At 32.2% G+C, this 20,695-nt stretch overlaps 1 protein-coding gene across 1 annotated transcript; it reads left to right on the top strand.

The window, feature by feature from the left end:
• Nucleotides 1-1,077: 1,077 nt before the first annotated feature.
• Oatp33ea (Organic anion transporting polypeptide 33Ea) lies at nucleotides 1,078-17,046 on the top strand. Its single transcript, XM_072001728.1, has 8 exons — nucleotides 1,078-1,268; nucleotides 4,810-5,003; nucleotides 9,411-9,836; nucleotides 11,709-11,956; nucleotides 12,606-12,876; nucleotides 13,353-13,548; nucleotides 14,701-15,299; nucleotides 16,524-17,046. Exons 2-8 carry the CDS (start codon nucleotides 4,823-4,825, stop codon nucleotides 16,694-16,696), a joined length of 2,094 nt encoding a protein of 697 aa, XP_071857829.1. The 5' UTR covers nucleotides 1,078-1,268; nucleotides 4,810-4,822; the 3' UTR covers nucleotides 16,697-17,046.
• Nucleotides 17,047-20,695: the final 3,649 nt, after the last annotated feature.

Raw genomic sequence — 20,695 nt, 5'->3', positions numbered from 1 at the left:
TAATCGGCGTCATTAAGTGGCCGGCAATGTTAACATGAAATAATTTTTAATGTTATATATAAAAATATAGGAAATTATAATATACTATTTATAATAATAAATAGTAAAAATATAGGAAATGTTGCACTATCTCTTTGTTCGTCGTGTATACACTAATGATATAATCAGAATTAGCAAATATATATGTATATATGTTTTCCTAATGAACACACGTAATCTAATGATAACCATATACCATATATATTTCCACTATATTTTTACACGTAGAATGACCTCCTGTCGATTACTTAGTTCTGTCCAGCCTGGAATTAGCCACGTTCAAGTATACTTCACAAATTTCTAAACTCGATCTTTTCGGAAACTAAGCTGGAAATGAAAAAATTCTATTCTATATCTTTCTCTTATTTTTACACGGGGAATCACGCCGCTCTTACATGTTATTCGGACTCTATATATAAATAAAAATAAATCGTAGTAGTGGAATTTATCATGTACTTACAAAATCGCATGAACTAGCAACGCTTGCGTTACCGGCCGAATATTAATCTGTTCCAACCTATAGCCCGCTGATTTATCTCTTTTTATTTGTGTTAAAGATAATTAGCGTCAATGAGTTAAGTGTAGGTTGAGCTATATCAAAATGTGACGATTTGTATGCCAGTATGAAGCGCAATCACAATTAAATTTAATCGAATATTTTTGTGAATATCTCGGAAATGAAGGACGAACGACGGTTGCATGTATGCAAAAAAGTTGTTCAGAATGTGAGTTTTGACAACATATTTCAAGCTTCTTGAAATCTGTGAGGTGTGCCCCTTTCTATTTCCTCAAACAAAGAAATAAATGAAAAAGTTTGCTCGTTCAAACAATGAACGTTAACCGTCGTATGTTTAGCATAGACTGCAACCAATCGTAGTTCGAGATACCTTTGGAATCGGTGCCAACTGGTCATCGTGGGTAAACATGATGAGATGTCAGCACCGGTGCTTCGTTGATAACGCGTCTTCTGAATGATGCCCCGTTTATCATTCGTTTTGATAGAGAAATATGTAGTAGGGGAGCATTGCCATTGACACAAGAGCGAGCCTCAGTTACCCCGCGTTTATTCGCGTAAACTAGAGCGCTCATAGCGCTCAGTGATTTTTTAGTTACTCGGCAGACGAGGGAGGTCACGAGTACGGAAAGACTCGAGGATCGCGATCCATATAGGACTCGCGACCTGGAAGTCCTTCCTGAGTCCATGCGGAAGCACGTGGCCTAAGGTCAAGGTGAGACTAATAGAATTCTCGCGTGTTTTCGCTTTCTCTTGCATACTTTGTGCTCTCTGTTGTAAGTGCTAATGTTTCTATCAGGATCGCCTATTTTTCCACACTATTTTATTACACACTTAATCAATTGCTTAGATATCTTGCGAATTACATCGTACGTATATAAATGGTCATGTGCTTATATTACAGTGCATACAAGCTTAGTTAAACGCATCTCACGGTTTTTTTTATATACAATTTATAATATTATTTATAGATCGTGTTTCATAAGAATATTGGATTTTTTGGAAAACAAAAATTCTATCGGTTATCATAGTAAGTAAATGCTAGTATAGCGTCTACACTTTTTATTCGATGTTCACGTAGCTATTTAAAAACAATGTAGCTTTGTAATTTTTACGCATGAAAGTCAAATATCTATCATTATTGTACTATGGTGTGCAATATTGTTCATTGGATTTATTTGGTACGTACAATAGCTTCTTCGTACAATGACAATTTTAATCTTCCATCTTTTCATTTTACTCTATTTGTCAATTCTTTCTCGTTCTAAATATTTCATTCGGCGGAATTTTCATCCTATTCTTTCATAAATATGTTACGTTGATCAACATTACTTTAAATTGATCGTTTTACTCTATAGATTGGTATAGAACTATCTTAGGTTATTACATTATATCATCTATTATATCATTATAACTATTATATCTATTATATCATCATGGTCGTTTTTTGTCGACATTTACTTCCATTCACAACTGTTTACCGGTTTCTCGTACACCTATAGTTCTATTACGCGCATGTGTCGCGTATAAAAATGTTCGTGCTTTTGATTAATATCCGATGCCGGAAGCTCGTAACGTTTCACAGTACTTACTAATTACAGTACAGAGTCATCGTTACGGAGCCTATATGACTTTCAGTGAATTTTACTGTTTATGAGAACATCATCGTAACATTTAGTTTTTCTCAGTTGTATTTTCATTTCTCTCTTTCAATTCTTGTCTATTTAGCAGTTTTATCGCGAACGACGAACGTCAACCAAGCCTTGATAATTTTTGCACAAGCTTTTAATTGAAATCTTTGTTTTTACGTTGAACGTTGCTGGTATTGCGACTTCTTCCCACTCGCGAATATATCATAAAGTTAGGTCCGCGATTCTTTGCGTGCTTCTTGTAGCACGACGAGGCGGAAGTAACAATCGGCTGGAACTCCGTATTAATGCAGTCTCCGAGCGTCACAACGAAATCTATACCCAGTTAAATTGCAATTGCGTAATCATCTCAGGTGCCCGTGGCGCACTCGACAATTACCAAGGAAATCGTTGGTAAATAAATCCATTATATCGTTTGACTTTTTGACATTTGCATACATGAGACACACATATTACCTTTTTTTTTTTTGGTGAAAAAAGTAATATTATAGTGATTCTTTTAACAATTAGACGATGTTATATACGAATTTCGCTTTATCGCTTTATGCAACGAGGCATGCAGTATCTGAACATTTAGCAAACAAATTATTTGGCAATATGAATTTCAGTTTGCAAAGTTGTTATCTTCCCTACGAATCACGGATCTTTCTAAGAATGATTTGCGAATGCTATTATTGGACATATTTAATCACATTGAACATTACTCTATTTTACTGTAATTTCTCATTAGGTATTAAGTCTCACTTGTGCGTGCTTTTAACGTGTACGCTATGCGGACATGTAACTTGCAAAATTTTCAGATATTTTACCAACGAGCTTTTCATACGTTGAATTCATAATATAAAATCACACACACGTTACACATATGTGTCAGTGATCACGAAAGTGACCTAAGTCAGGAATGTAAAAAAACGAGTTTATCTCTTAGTCTGCGTTGTATTTATTTACATTACAATAATCTGGAAGAATTTTTGTAAGCTAGTAGAAATTGAATGGATTGAATTGGTTGTTGCGCCATTGAGCAGAATTCAGTTCGTGCGTCAAACGTAAAACTTTAGTAATTTCTTCTTCAAAACACTTTCGTTAAATCACAGGCACGTATTTTCATGATTGATTTTATTTATTATCTTTCGTTAATCTTAATTTTGTAATTTCAATTTCCCTCTTTTTAATGACAATTTCGCTGTATTTCGGAATTTTATTCACGATCCATTAACAAGTGTATTATAAAGTGATCACACGCGATATCACTCTTGTGTCGAAAGTGTCATTGATAAAACTGACCGTGCTTATTTATGAACTTGATTCATGAAATTGCTTATTACAGAAAAGATAGGAACCATTGGTTATTCCAGCTGTAAGACACTTACGAGTTGAGAAACTTTTTCAAAAATGTGTAAACTTGAAATATCATGAGGTATAAGGGAGCTAGGTTGTCGAAGCTTTTAGAGTGTTGTTTACTTTTCATGCGTATCATTATTTTAGTTCCTCCGCTCGTCGATTCTGTGTTATCGCAATTAGACGGTTTATTAAATATGGGAAAATTCATCGTGAGTGGGGAATACATCTAAATATATCTAAAGATGTTTCAAAGGTAATTCATTTATTTGAAACAGATTTGTTAACGCAGAAACGTTTTGTCGTGATTTATATCCGAAAATTCGGACTAATCGTTATCAGAATGTAAGATTTGATGCAGCGAAACAGATAAAATTAACATTTGCACACATACATTCATCGAAACAACGCTTTGAATCATTGCAGCCACATAATTTATTCTACATATATTTATATGATAATGAGGAAGGATTAATGAAATGGTAATAAATGGAGCGACTGCTGCTAATCATTAAATGATTAAAACGGTTTATAACGGTAGATAACAGACTTATCGCTGCTAAAGGAATTGTATGGAAGAGAGAAGTGTTCTATAGAGAAGTTAATGCAATTATTATAATTGACCTTGTTAGCTTTTTATTTCTATATACATATACATGTAGTTTATAGGCTCTTCATATTTGATATTACGTTTAAACATGACGAACATATTTTTCGTATCTTTGTCGAGCCATATGATTTTTTTCTATTCGGATCATTCGATATAATAAGCAGTTATTTACAATTTTCTACATAGATAAACAAAAATAATTCATATTAGTTGTTTGATAAAAAGAAGCAAAAATACATAAATTACTGCGATATTTGATGATTTATAGTAGTATGCGAAAGTATTGGTCTGTAAATCGCATCGGTAATAAAGATCTATCGTTATACCGTTATCAGAAAATTATTCGTTCTTTATTCTTCGTTTCTAATATCGATATTAACGCATTAATTTCCATACTCGTTGCGTGTTGAACTATTCGTGTCAGTTTATATTTGATATTATAAAAGATAATCGTGGCATGATACTTTTGCAAGTTACTATACAAAATGAAGAGCTTTTAACAGATTATAAGTGAAATACGATATGTATTTTATTCTCCGGTCAGGTAACAAGGTGTATGTAATATATCGTCATAAGAATGTTAATAAGGAAATATTTTATAACAATTTTCTAAAATGTTCCAAAAAAATTTGGAAAAATGAGATATGTGAATGTTACAGTGCAGTCGGAGGGATGAGCAAAGGTTGTGGAGTTTGTGGGATTTATCCCCGATGGCTACAAGATCGTGCTACCCCAAAAAATTTCATCGCCGTGTACGGGCTCCTCGGTACTGTGCAGGCGATGGCCTTTATTTATATCGTTGTCACCCTCACAACCTTGGAAAAGAGATTTAAGATACCTAGTCGGACAACTGGTAAGAACCTTTTGACTTTATTAACCTGTCACCTTATTTCGTTTACCTGTATAATCTGTGTTATAATTATCGCCTTTGAAGTAATATGATCGAACGTACCATATTAATTAATTCCAAGGTTTAAAATAAAACGTGCTATGTGAAATAGTTTATGATTATTCTCGTACTTCATCGAACGTTCTATCACCTCAAAGTATATGAGATATATTGTTGTTAAATAGATGTATGCAAGACGTTAAAATAATAAGTGTTAAATTCGTTAAAGATTTACAGTCGCAGCCGACACAGAAGCTAAAATCAGGATAAAATATATTTCTCGATAACGCGTTAAATACAAGGAATGAAGCAGATCTGAAAATATATTAAAGAAATCTAAGAAGAAATGTTATTGTTAACATAAAAAGGAACATGGAATATAAAACAACTTCTTTTATAAACTGTGTTTAATATGTCGTCTTCTCATATGAATATTCACTTGTATAAATTATGAATTGACGTATAATGTAGAAATATTTAAATGTTCCTTGCCTTGTCTCATATGCTCTGACGAACGTACAGCTTTTACTCGCCATCGAAATTTTATTACAATTTTCTATTATAAACGAATGGACTAAATTGATTAAGCTTCCAAAGAAGATATGAAATTATAACAGAAATATTGATCTTAGAACCTATGCTGAATATATGTACTTTACAAGACTTTTTCAAATTTTACATCCTTTCGTTCTTCAATATCTTATGTATTAAGGAAGAAATTTCAACAAATCCTACGTAAATAATTATATTTTCTCTGATTTTATGTTATCGTAACGTGCATCGCATAAAACCGACTCTTTCGTGCAACAATAATAAAATCTGTCCGAGATATAGGAAGCTGTGAACACTCGAGTATTTCGCGGTTCTTATTTTTACTGTGATTTCTCTCGTCACTGATACCGAGTAGCCAAGTGTTACGATTCTAGTCGTATTAAAGTACTTGGACTTGCATTTGCACACGTACACGCATTCGGCCCCGACGAAAGATAAATCGCGTGTCGGTGTGCGTTCGTCTAGTAGGTAAGTAGAGTGTCGCAATCATAGAAGTGAGAAATCTGTCGTTAGAATAACGAGTGCTGGATACTATAAAGACACACGAACATACTGTTATACAATATGCTGTTTTCAAAGATCCTGTATGCTTTTCACTTTAAAAAGGGCGATTAATTTTTAGGCTAAGATAGAACACAGATGGATAAAAGTTATCCTATACTTTTGAAAAGTAATGTACGTATAATGCTCGAGGAAGCTGAGTTATAATCATTCGTAGTTGGATATTTCGGATACGTTATAAATTTCGAAAATCACTTTCTATTAGATGAAATTTATTACTGATTTTTTATTATTATTGCTGCTATTGGTATTGCTTGATTTTATTGGACAAAGTTAAAAAGCGTATTAAATAGATGTATGAAGAATTGCGAATTAGTAGACATTTGAAACTTGCTTCTGTGAAGCTTAATAATATTCAAAACTGTGTATGTGTAGATTTATTATATAAAACCATTCCTGTCTAAACTTCGTCTAACGCTCATCGACTAATTACGCGTCGCCATGCTCTGCCCCTACTACTGCTAATTTTCGTTAGAATTCTTAGGTCATTTTAATTATTATAAAACTCTCGACCAAGCAATATGTCTTCGAAGAAATATAGAGCGGTGGCATCGCACGCGCAAACTTTTAACCCACAAAGACATTGTGATAATAAAACAATTCTGATACGAAATAATCATCGTCTTCCTTCGCTATTTTATCAATTTTCATTTCATCCCACCGTTAAAGTTGCTCCGCGTTTAACACGCGAAATTAATCAATGACAACGCGTCAACAATTCCTTTTCAATTATTCTCTATACTCAACCATAATTTTCTACTACATAATGATATAAACATCATCGAATATAATTTTTAATTAATTTCATTGAATGTAGATTATTGGATTAATAGCAATAGGTGTCATATTATGCGTACGCATTATTTACGTGTCTTATATATATTGATTAGATGTTACATACATTACATTTTTTATTTTATCAAGAATGATTTAACAAAACAAAAAAGCCTGATTCGCTTAAAAAAGATGCCTTAGTAGTAATGAATATCGCGCAAACTTGTTGCTGAGTCCACGTGTAATGATGTTAATCTAATTGACCTCGCTTTGATTTTTCAAATTAATCCTTTATTGTCATCTTCTTTCGTTCGAGTCTCACAATTGTATGATGCAAAAGAATCGAAGAACTCTCGTTTGTTTCGCTTGCCACCCTGGCCATTAACTGGCCCACCGATTGAAACATTATTTGCATCGTGAACACGCAATTGGATGAACGTTAATTACGTGTTACAGCGGCTGCGTGAGAAATCGATACAACTCTTATGCATACGAAAGTGTAGTATTCAGCCGGTGGACTTCGCGGTTTTACGAGGTCGGTGTTATTACGTTCATTCGATCGATCGATATCTGTACATATCCATTGGAGTTAACGATACAAACGATACGTTTTGTCGAATTCCGTGATTTTTTAGAAAAGAAACAAATATTGCATACGACTACGACGATGGATAATTAGGCAAAATTCTATGTGAGAATCGTAGAAAATAAAGCTAATAAGTTCGTCTTTGCAAACTTTCCTGATTTTAATACCATCAGTTATCTAAAAAGAAGTACTTGATGTAATATAAGTATATGACTTAATATAACACAGTCGAAAATGGGAATAATATGTCTATTTTAGGAAGGTAACATATTTACAAACAGTTGATAAATTCACTCGGTTTTCTGAAAAAGTGAGAATATTTTTCTGTTTCATTTAACATTTTTGGAACGTTCTGGAGGATAGCAAAAATACAAATTTAATGCAAAAACGAAATAAAGTAGCGTCTTCTTTATTTTAAAATTATTGTTTTATATTAAACATTCGAATAAAATTGTTTTATTATTGTAAAGTTGCTCTCCTTTAAGAAAAGACTAAAAATAAGATTTATACATTTGTGTTCTTTCGTTGAAGTCTCCATATTATAATATTATCGTTAATTTCAATAAATCAACGAAATGTATAAAACAAAGGAGAAGAAATATTAGTAGTCGTGGTTAGGATTTACAGAACCATTCTAACGTCCAGCTTAAAAGAAAAATATTATTTCCATTGGCATATGTGGTTGATCCGTATGATTTGATATTATAGTTAAAAAAAACACAGCTTTTTGATGAAAGTACAGTTATTTAAAACTTGATAGACATGTAGAATATCACTTATTATTTTCGATTTGATTGTTTTCTATGGATAAGATGATATACAGATGTATAAGAGATGTATGATTTTTTGACATCTTGCAAACATTCAGATTAATCATTCTTCACAGTCTAAATAGTTTGTATCTTAATGTTTTATGAATACATACTATGCTTAAACTGAAAGTAAGCTCTATACAGTAATTTAATTAGTTACATTAATGCTTTTAATTTTTTAACTTTATTTTTCTGTTGCATCAACCCATTTCAGTGATTAATAACCAAAATTTATATAACTAAACATTATCTTACATTAATTTACATAGGCAAACATAGATATTACGTTAAATTAAACAAAGAATTCTGACATGTATCAAGAGAATTGTAATACTTTGTTTTAAATATTTTGGAAAAATTTAGCATTTCATAGTTGCAACGTTTATTATTTATACGAAAAACCGTTTGAAGTAATATTCTCATAATAATCATTTCTTTTGGGCAAATTTTTGTAATATTGTTCGTTTTCAAAAATATGAACTCTACAATATTCATTTGATCCTTGAACGTATTGAGAAATTTGTTTAACTAATCTTTTTTCGGAGAGTTTAAGCGATGGCTATATTTGAAAAAATATCTATAACGAACTCGGTCCGTTTAATTTAATTAATAGAAGATCGTGAAATTCAACGAACTGTTTCTTCTGTATAATGTGCCGATATAAGATATAAATTAATTAAAAGAATTAATTATAAAATCATTATAATTAGTATCTCATAAATTATTTAAAATAATTTCGAAACTTTTGGGACGTTTCAGACGCAACAAATAACTTCCTTGTAACTTTGATCGGCTACATGCTAAACTAATCTTCATTTCGTCTTATCATAATTTGATACTTTTCTATTACAGAGAGTAGAATAATTCAACCTACTAAAGTTTTGCTTTAATATGATGTTGATTGAATTTACAATTTTGAGCTTTGTACACAATGATATACGATATATATAAACGTATGTTTACACAATTATGTACGATAATTGTCATAAATAAAAATGAAGCATTGTCCCCATTGCATCTCTTCTTATACCACGAAATAAGAAATAGTCACGTCACAAGAATTCATTTGAACCGAATTTATTTCAGGATTAATCCTTTCTGGCAATGAGATCTCTCAAATTTTATCTCTGATATTAACCTACTACGGAGGTTCTGGTCACCGTCCAAGATGGATCGCGGTTGGTGTCGGTCTTAGTGCTTTCTCGTGCCTAGTCCTCGCTCTTCCACACTTCTTGTACGGACCAGGACGAGATGCTTTGGCATTAACGAAGGAATACCTTGACCAAACTCTGCTGAACGCAACCACAGTACCCCAAGATCTAGCAATTTGTCCACGCGTCGTCAAACCAGACCATTGCGACGAGGAAACGCTCTTGGACGTCAGCATTCTTCCACGACTCTTGGTCTTCCTCTCTCAGTTTATCCTTGGAATCGGTACCACTCTCTATTACGGTCTTGGTCAGACGTACCTGGATGACAATACCAAAAAGAAGAATACTCCGATGCTTCTAGGTAAATATTTATTCTATGTAAATATTTATTGATATAAGCGAATCACGGATATTTATGCAAACTCATATTTTTATGAATATAGTGAAAAAGGTGAAACAGAGATAAAATGAAAGATTATTTTATCTATTAAATATCACAACGAGTATCATATTTTGGATACTATATATGTATATTGTATATTATTTGCATTGTGTGCATTTATGCAGCTTAAAATTTCTGTCTTGTTATTTGGTAAGATCTTCATTTTCAAATTTAATTTTTGATATTCAAACAGTAAATATATGTAGTAGTATATATATATATATATGTCGGAGATGAAAGGACATCGGGGTCTTTCTTTTGGAATGTTTGGAAAGGTCCCCAATACTTTAGTCCAGACTTTTTATTATATAAATTATAAATTATAAATTATAAATTTATTTTTTAAATAATAAAACTGAGAAATAGCTATTTATAATTTAATCTAATTATGTTTGCTCGTGATTTATGACAGTGGATTTGGGCTTGAAGTGACATAACGGGTCGCTAAACGTAGCCACGGTCACGGGAGGGACGTGTACCTAACAGAGGTATGGAGTAATTAAATAGCTCTCCTTAAAAACAAAGATTGACCCGAGGGGTACAGAAAGGTAAGGAGAGGAGTATATAAGGGCAGTTCCACTTGGACTGAGGGTCAGTTCGATAAGTTCTACTAGTACAGTGAACAAGTACGTTGAGTGACATCAGAATCTTGTATCAAATCGCATTCGTCATCCCGTTGACTGTGGATTCGTTATCGAACCTAAATTCATTGTCATCGACATTTCGATTATCCAATCGCCGCTATTACTTGCTAAACTCTGTAATAATCACGTTTGTATCAATAAATATCATCTATAGTACACAACAACGATGGCCAATTCACGTGAAGATTCGTTATACGCCCCTAACTTCAATGATAATCTGACATATATATATATATATGAATTGTATATATTGTATATTATGTATAATTGTATATATGTATATATGAATTGTAAAAGATACCTTTGACATGCGTGTTTTAACAGGTAATTTGAATTTATAATCTGTTGATTTCATAGGAAGGTAGTAAGTACTAGTTCTAATCATCGATTTATCATTAATTTGTACACACTGATCAGATTCAAATAGTGTATCTATGCAAGGTATTATAATATAATGTATTAAAGTTTCATAATTTAATGTACGTGTAAATGTAAATAGATCGTCAAATTCTACGGTTGTTCAGGGTTAAAATTATAAATATTTCTTTTGCATCTAAATGCAACGACTAGCTAATTTTAAAACATTAAAAAAACAATATTAACGGATTTCCACATTTTCTTTTACTTTTCTAATTTATTTGTAAAAATTTTTTTTACTTTTTTAATATTTCAGTAAAGAGAACTTTAATAATATCTATAAATAAAGCTTGAAGAAACTCTCTCCCTCTTTGTTGCTTTTAATAAATATTTACCAAATATTTTGTTTACCAAGTAATGTTAGTAGCCAACACAGTATAGGTACAAACATAAATTCTTTATTTTACTGGGAATCAATCTTGCATGGTTGATAATTTTATTTACTCGATTTTGAGTCTTTTTAATTGTACTTTAAAACAAATTTTAGGAAGCTTAATTGTTATATATTTTCATTTAATATTATAGTTAACGCTATTCAACTGTTGTAACGCTATATATATGTAAACTCTAAAAGGCTCGAATATATATGTTCCAATATTTAATTAATAGAAATAATGAATAATTATTTTATTTATTATCATAATTATTTTATTATTAATTGCCTAAATATCTGCGCCATGTACGATTTATAGAATACAGGAATATTAATTTTTATTTAATCTCTATGCAGGTTTCACCTTTGCTCTGAGAACTGTTGGGCCAGCAATAGGATTCCTACTGGGTTATGGTTGTCTCAGTTTGTACATAGATCCCAGTCTACATCCTGTGATTACAAAAAAGGATCCACGCTGGTTAGGTGCATGGTGGCTCGGTTGGATTATTCTAGGCGCCACTATGGGCATGTTTGCTATTCTAATAGCAATGTTTCCACGAAATTTACCGACAGAAACAAATACTGCAATCGACACTGCCAAGAAGGTGAAATATGATTAATACTATAGAATTTATCGTTCAATGTATAGTACGAATTCAATACAATATATATTCTGCTTACCTTGCAATGTCTACATATGCAGCTTGCGTATGCACAGAAACGTATCGATAATGTTGAAATTAGGTATAAAGATCTTAGGAATATTTACATAATTTATGATAAAAATACTGCTTACTGATGTAGTATAGATGCTTGATATGTAGTATCAATATTCTTGATAATCTTTCAAGTTGAATTATGAAATATACAATGATGTAATTATGTATTCGTGATATAGTTAAAGGAGCAAATTGTTGCTTGCATAATAGCTATTTTAGATAAAAATATGGACAATTTCAAAGTGACGTGTAAAATAATAATCCTAATGGTTGCAAGGGTAAAATTTTACTAAGGATCTCTGATTGCTCTTAATAATAGAATTTTACAGCATCATATCTTCACTCATACGTCTAATAGATAAGAGGAAATATCAACAAGAAAATTAACTAGTTCAATTACTTGCTATATTTTCTGTATAGGTATACATGTTCACTTTGAAATATTTGATTACATTTTATATGTACGTCTTTCGCATATGTTCACACGTCTTTCTTTTAGTCGATGATTTAATGATACTTTATGCATTTTTTTCAGGATGGTAGTATTCCATTGAAATTGCACCTAACTGTGCAAGAGCAATACATGAAGCCGATAGAACCAAGAAAGTCTTTAGAAAGTGAATATATTCCAACTATGCGTGAATTTCCGAAAGCGATGAAGAGGTTGCTAACAAATTGGCTGTTAACTTTTAATAATCTAAGCGGAGTGTTTTACGTGTTAGGTGCTTCGGCATACATAACATTTTTGGCGAAATATCTTGAGGTTCAATACAGCACATCTGCTGCTGGTGGTACTGTGATTGCAGGTGTGTCACTTGGAAAAATTACGTTTTGAAAATAACTGTTGCTAGTTATTTAACTCTTTCAGGACTGAATCTTTTTTTGATTGCGTACACGAGATTTTTTATTAATAATAAAAGCACAATTTTCCTGATGTCTTTGTAAAGAAGATACGACGTATTAAAATGTATCAAATACTGTATATTAGAATGTAAAGATCGGTTTGTCGATAATGAATTTATTGTTTAACTCATTGGCATGCAGTCGTCTACCAAAGTTTGAAATGTTGTGTAATTTAATTCTTGGTTGTTCAACGACTCGATATCCAATACTTTGCAGACTTTTAATATGGAAACGATCGGTATGCCAATGGATTAATTAATAATTTGTTAATGTATAATGTTGCGTATACGTAAACATTAGTCCTGTAAGAGTTAAAGTAATTGATTACCAAAGTATATAATTCTTCAAAGCTATTAAACATAAGATTTTATATTTTAAGGTCCGATATCGCTTGTTGGTATGGTACTAGGATTTCTGCTTTCTGGATTAATCATTAGCAAATTTAAACCTGGTCCTAGACCATTGTTAGCGTGGAATGTGTTTGTCGGTATTTGTTTCGTCGCTGGTCAGATACTCTTTATATTTCTTGGTTGTTCCGATACCGGCATTCAGGGTCTCAACTTAGAGACTATGCAGTGAGTACGTTTTCTTGCTTATAGAATATTGTTTACATTACTCTCAGATTATAAATAAAAGTTCCGTTATAAATAAAGGAAAGTGGAAAAGTACAATTTCATGAAGCCGTCACCAAGAATAAAGTAATGTGTAAAGGAAAGTAATATAAGAAAGGACCTATAGATTGATCTATAAGGAATTAAATTGTAAATTCATTTGTAACTTTTTGTGTTGAAAATGTGATAATTTTATTATTACTCCTATTTTTCTCAAAATTTTGTAATATAGTAGTGCTCTAATATGTAACAAGATAATTGTAATTAATTATAAATAGAGTCGTTTTATTATGTTAACATAAAAATGTATACTAATAGAAATAATTAATATTTGAATTATTCTTAGTAAAGAGCATTACATACTCTAGAAATCATCGTATAAAACATTTCTTTAGGTTTTATTATACTTCTCTGTTAACGTGAGTTATCATTCTTTTTTAATATGTAGAGCGCTGTTCATACAATTTAATGTGACTTTTACGTATTCTACATGAGTTACACTGTCTTGGAGTTACATATATTAAAAACATTAAATGCTAGATCCAAGGAATATATTTTAGGATCATATGCGCATTCGTTGTGTACAAATTATTATAAAGTATAAAGATTATAATTTTTCGGAACTGGATAACTGTTTGCTATATTATTTGATATACATGAAATTACACAGTATAAATCGATATTGAAGCTAAAACTTGATAATTACATCGTTAATTTTTCTAGTTACTTTTATTGAAGAATGTAATTCCTACAAGTTTCTAATTTCTTCATTACAATATAAGTAATAGAACAGACGACTATATATGAAAACAAGTAAATTATTAACATATGTCTATGATATTATAATTTTTTCTACAATACCATTTTCACAATATCTTCTCTATTTAATTATGCATTATTTGTACTTACTGTAATTGATTTGTACTTGATACTATGACATATCCTTTATGTACTTAAATATGATATTTAATACACGGTAAACTTTCATACTTATTTCTAAACGTATATTAACATTAGAAATCAGTTATACATTGCTGTGGAATTGTTATCTAACACCTTTATATTACAACGTTGTATCGATACGAATAAAATTTAGTTAATTCATTTTTGTTACAGGATGAACCTAACATTTAGTTGCAACACCGACTGTAACTGCGATGGTGTTAAATATTCTCCAGTCTGTCATGTATCATCGAAGACGACCTTTTTTTCTGCCTGCCATGCTGGTTGTCGAACAATAATCAACGACAAGGAATTTGGGAACTGCAGTTGTCTTCCTTTACTGAGCACGCCAGATCTCGAAGGTCATTTCGGATACACTATCGATTACAATCCGAGGAATCAATCGATCGACGTGAATGACCCACATACGATGAATTTTGACAAAGTCAGAGCTGGCCCATGCACGAATGACTGCAGCCGCCCTTATCTTTTGTTCACGGTGCTCACTTGTGTCATACAAACGTTAGCGTGTTCCGGAAAAATCGGCAACGTGTTGGTCAATTATCGCAGCGTCGAGAAGAAGGATAAAAGCTTCGCGCAGGGTATTACGCTGATGATCATTTCCTTGTTTGCGTTGATACCGGGCCCGATTATTTACGGAGCCATTATTGACTCGACTTGCTTGATTTGGGAGGAGTCCTGCGGAACACAAGGAAACTGCTGGTTCCACCATGGAAGAAACTTCCGATATTTAGTTAATATAACGTCAGCAGGTAAGTGTTTATTAGTAGTAATTCTACAGTGTATTATAAATTGTTTTGATTAAATGGACGACAGAGGGATAATCCAATTTGTCGAATATTCAGTCGAAACGAAGACAAAAAGTATTATATTTAAAAGTTACATGCTTTTAGTAAGAAAACATTTGATACATGTGGAAAGTAAAATGTAATAAATAGATTAGTATAGCGTAAAATAAGATGAAAACAAAAACTAAGTTACTTAAAAATAAAATTTTGTCTTCGAGAAAGTTGATTTCGAGAATGTACAATATGTCAGAATGGTACGCACGCACTTAACTCTGATATCGATAAACTAATAGAAACTAGTAGCTCATATCGATAACAAGCTTGTTATTAGTAGAAGCATAGTAAGTGGTAAACTGCAACGTTAATTATGTTTGTAAATGTAAGCTCATTTACAAAGAGAGATGTATACTAAGGCACACCAAATCATTAATTACACGTATAAATTTCTAAAAATGATTTTCTCGAAAATGAAGTCTTATTAGAAAAGTTTTATTTTCGCTTTTGATTTATGTTTTTTTTTTTTAAATTGTGCCTATTTGATAGTACTATGTTAGACTTTACGGTGCATCCTATAGGAAAAGATATACCGTGTCAAATTCTCTCAACTTCTCTTAACTCAAACGCGTTTAAATTTTTATAACAGGAACGCTAAATAGACATTTATGATATACGTATAAAATTAGGAAAAGGATAAAGCCTGATTAAAATTATATCAAGCATACTAATTTGTACCATACGAAAATAGTTGTAACGTAGACGTTTCCCTATTATGTATATTGGAATACAGGAGTTTCTATCATACTCAGAAAAGTATCATAAAACATTGATTACATTATTACCTATTACAAAATAATGTAAATACAATAGTAGATTCGAATGATAGTAAATAAGCGATAAAGAAGTTTAAAATTTTTATCTTATCTCATCTGGATGGAACTTTAAAAAATATACCGTTACGGTGTAAATTATACTACAAGTAGTGACATAACGATTCGATTCTGATCCAATTGTAAACTTTCGATTGCTAATAATTAGACATGCCTGATATCACAAGTTAAATAATTTTGTTAAATAGAACAAATTAAATATCATTAAAGATGCAGTTAATCTTCGTTATACATATTGAATTTTTAGCGATCTCGCCATGAAAGTACTTCGTTATTGTACGACAATGTGTTTTTTTTTTAGGATTCTCCATAATAGGAGTGTTTTTCGATGCAGCGGTTTGTTATCTCGGGAAGAATTTGGATCTTTACGGCGCCCAAGAAAGCGACAGACACTGTGAATTTATTCGAGAGGACCAGGCGTCACAAACTGCCGACGGTGAGAAGAAAAAGGAAATGAACGGAAATGTAAACTAAAAGACGAGCAATAATCGTTTCTATCGATTACAAGTAAAAATGTTCCACGTAAAACACTAGGTTTTATTCATTGTTATGTAAATTAAAAAAATTTCCATACTCAATATCGACGATTAGAATGATGTTATTTTACATATCAAATTGCATAGGAGTATCTTTAATAAATTTCGCGTGTCCTATCGAATAGTTAGTTAGAAAGATCGACTGTAAATTAAAGTAAAATTCAAAGCATTTAAACAATGCCGATGTTTTTATCTTTCTTAAATTACATTCCAGACTGCTAAAATATTTGCACGATTGTACAGCGTTATTCCTATCTATTTGTAAATAAAACATGAGTTTTTATTAAATTTCTGATCGTGTATGATCTTTCTTTTGATCGTTAAATGTTCTTGTGCAAGTAAATATTAAAAACTGATTTTCAAGGAAAATCGGGCTTTCTTCGTTAAATCTATGGCAAACAAAGTTATAATACTCGACGAGACAGAAACGTTTGATCGAACTGAAATCAAAACAACCAGGTATGTATATTTTGGCGTCAAATGCGTTGTTCCTTTGTAACAATTAATCAAATTCATTAAAAAGCGAGTTAAAAAATAATGCTAACGTACAATGATGTATAATGAAATAATTAATAAAATATATTTTATCGAAATTTTATAAACTTATAATATATTTTCAATATATACATTTTAACAGTAGATTGGTTAAACTATATCAATCAATTAGCATCAATAATATAGTATTATGTGACAAACGATTTAATTGTAAAACTATTATCATTTCCAGCATAAAGTAATGGTTTCCAATTTATATATATATTACTTATAATTTAGAAAAAGATATTTAGGCTCTTTAAATATCCTACGATATACGTCTAATCATTGTACAGCGAAGCCTGGGTTAATTTTATTTGGAAATACACATATCAATAGCTCACGGAAGTATTTAGATTCATAGACTCTGTTCCCGAATATGTTATGTTTGTTATGTAAGAGATTTTGTATGACATATGACATAATACAAGCAACATAATCTCATTGGTAAAATTCGGAACAAATCGGAAAATGTATATAAAAGTTTCACGATATTTGTTGAAAACACACACTTCACGAAGGCGACGAAATTATTTAAACAGTTGATTTTCTATTATAATTAATTAATTTAGAGCGAACACCTTTAGCATTAATTATATGTTTATACCAATTATTCACGCTATATATTAAATACTTTTTTTCACTACAACGATAAACGTGTTTCACAATAACGCTAATGGAAAAAGTTTTATACAACACACGTAATATATTCATAAAAAATTTCTATAATACGTGTCGTGAATCGTTGTACATGAACGACTATATTTTTTCATCCCTTAATATGCAATTTTCATCGACTTAACCGAAATTCATTCTTGCTTATATAGATAATAACATATTGTTTTATAATTCTAACGTCATATCTTATCTTCTTAATGCATAAAATACAAAATACAAAAGTGAAGAAAAAGCGTTTTTATGAATACGAAAACGATTTGTCAAAAACCATGTATTGGCTAAGCTCGTGTCTCGCACGAGCATGAGCGTCAAGGAGTTAAGTCAATTTAATTGTCATATAGGGATAGAAAAGGGGTAGTCTCCGCCGAGCAAGGATTGAATAAGAAAGTATGTTATATATTCACAAAAATGTACTAAATATCTTTAAATAACAATTTTAATAAACCATGCAGATCACTGGTAACGCAGCTAAGTTCGTCACCGGCGAACAGGGTAAGAAATGTTTACTTGATCGAGCGTATTTGAAATTTCGTTATACGATAAGCGAAGATCGTCCTCTTGGAGCAGTCCGATGGTTTGTAATGGTTTCGTTAAATCGCCCGCAAATAGGCCGTAATGCTCACAGGGAAGAAAGGGGTTTCGACTGGCTGTATGAAACAGGAAAAAAAAAACGGAAAAGTATACTTAAATCGGGCGATCGACGGTTTCAGCTGATTCGCCGCTCAACGAAAGAGGAAGGAAAGCGTTTGGGAAGGGGGTAAGGTCTGAAGGCTTGTTTTCAGGCTTCCATCCCAAATTCTGGGGGTCGAGACTCGTGCAGAGACCTCTGCTAGTCAAAGGATTACAAACCCGCGAGCCCGAAAGTAAAAAGGGAGTTTCTGTTTGAGAGCCTTTTAATTTTTAAGCCCAGACAGACACAGGCAGAAGGCCCAGCCGCGTAATGAATTCCGCGACGTCTTCGTGACGTCAGGTCGTCTCTATCGATCGCATCCTTAGGCACGCTCCTGGAGGATGCGCTTTGGCATTACCGGAGGATTAAATGCCCTGCCTTACTCCTCCGTAAATAAAGAAAAATCACGACTACGATGGTCGCTCGTCGTCCGACCGTCCGCTCCCCTCGGGATCCGCTTGCTTCTCGACCTTGTCTCCGATTCGGTGTTTCTTGTACGAGAATTTCTTGCTCGCCGAGTACCACGAGCCGTGGCGATTGTCAGGTATATCGTTCCACGCGACCTAATCAGAGCCGAGGTGAACGACTAGCAAGAAGATTTGAATAAACCGTACACATGCAAAAACACGCAGCGTTAAAAGTTATTTTAATCTAAATATCGGTTTTGGTAACGTAACGTCAAGAAGTACTCACTTTTCTTATCGCCTCTTTATTTTGAGTACCAATTTATTCTTAAAATATGAATTATCGCATAATTTGTTAAAGTCCCTTTTACGTTTTAATGCTTCGTTAAGGATTCAGTGATGCATTCGATGATTAAAGGGGCTGCTATAATCAGCAGGCTATTCAACTTTCCAGTAATTTCAATAAACAAACAAAAACTTGAAATCAATCAGAACGAAATAGCTTCTTGAATTTTAGTATAAATTCATGCTTAATTAATATTTGTAGTATATATATATTGATCGTCTAGGAATGCTATAATAATAGATGGAAAATTCTGCAGAATAGCAGTTAGAGGACAATTGAATGCGATCGGCTTCTTAACTTCGAAAGCGTTAATTCGTTCGAATGTTTGCCGCGCTATATATAATCGCGATATATTGTCGAAATCGAGAGCAATTGATAGAACAAATACGTGACACTTGGATTTGTGTGAAATACGAAATCACGTATCGTGATACAACTGATATAGTTGTTACGACCAAAGATAAAACGACTAGTAGAAATTGAACATTTTTTACCAATGCCGGCCGCTTGAAAGCACGTGAACGCGTTACCGTGAATGTATGGGTCAGCTTCGTGTTAGGAAGTTTTGTCGTTGTGTGTACATGATGCACTGTGCATGACCCTGACCCATCTTTCATATAGACCTCATCAACGTCTTCTGAGTCGAGGTATAGTCTGATCTAGACTAACGTCGACAGTACGCATTGAACGAGGATAGAGGTATGCGGCGTGGCTTACCGGAAACGACCGGTTTCAACCGTTCTCTTGCTATTTCTAACCTGCATTTCTTTCTTAATATTGGTCAAAACACGTTTCGTTTATATACAAATCGATTTCTTTCGCTATCTTCCAGAAGTTTTTATTTGTTTTTTGGTCGGACATCTCAGACCATAATTAAGATAAATATAAAGGATTATCGACACGAAAATTCGATAAATACAGGCGATATATGTGATTTCTCTTATATTCAGTTATTTTATTACATTGTTATAACATATAATTATCGTAATTATTCTATAACATAATACAATACGCGTGTTGTATATGTCTATATAATTATATTAAATTATATTTTAAATGGTTGACCCATAAGGCTATGTGTAGGAGAGGATATGTGCACGAAGAACAGTCAGCATATAAAGTGCATACACAGAGTTATATCTAATACGAAATCAAAGATTTACAGACGCAGTGTTGATTAAAACAGAGAAAGAAAATAAATAAATATGTCGAATACAGAGTTGTTATTTTGTGAGTATATATGTAAATATAATGTTCAACGTATAATAAACGAAATAAGTGAAAGTGGAAGATTTACAAAATTAA

This window comes from Bombus fervidus, chromosome 4, assembly GCF_041682495.2.
Source record: "Bombus fervidus isolate BK054 chromosome 4, iyBomFerv1, whole genome shotgun sequence".
In the NCBI taxonomy this organism is placed as follows: Eukaryota; Metazoa; Arthropoda; class Insecta; order Hymenoptera; family Apidae; genus Bombus; species Bombus fervidus.
This window is presented reverse-complemented; position numbering and strand designations above follow the sequence as displayed.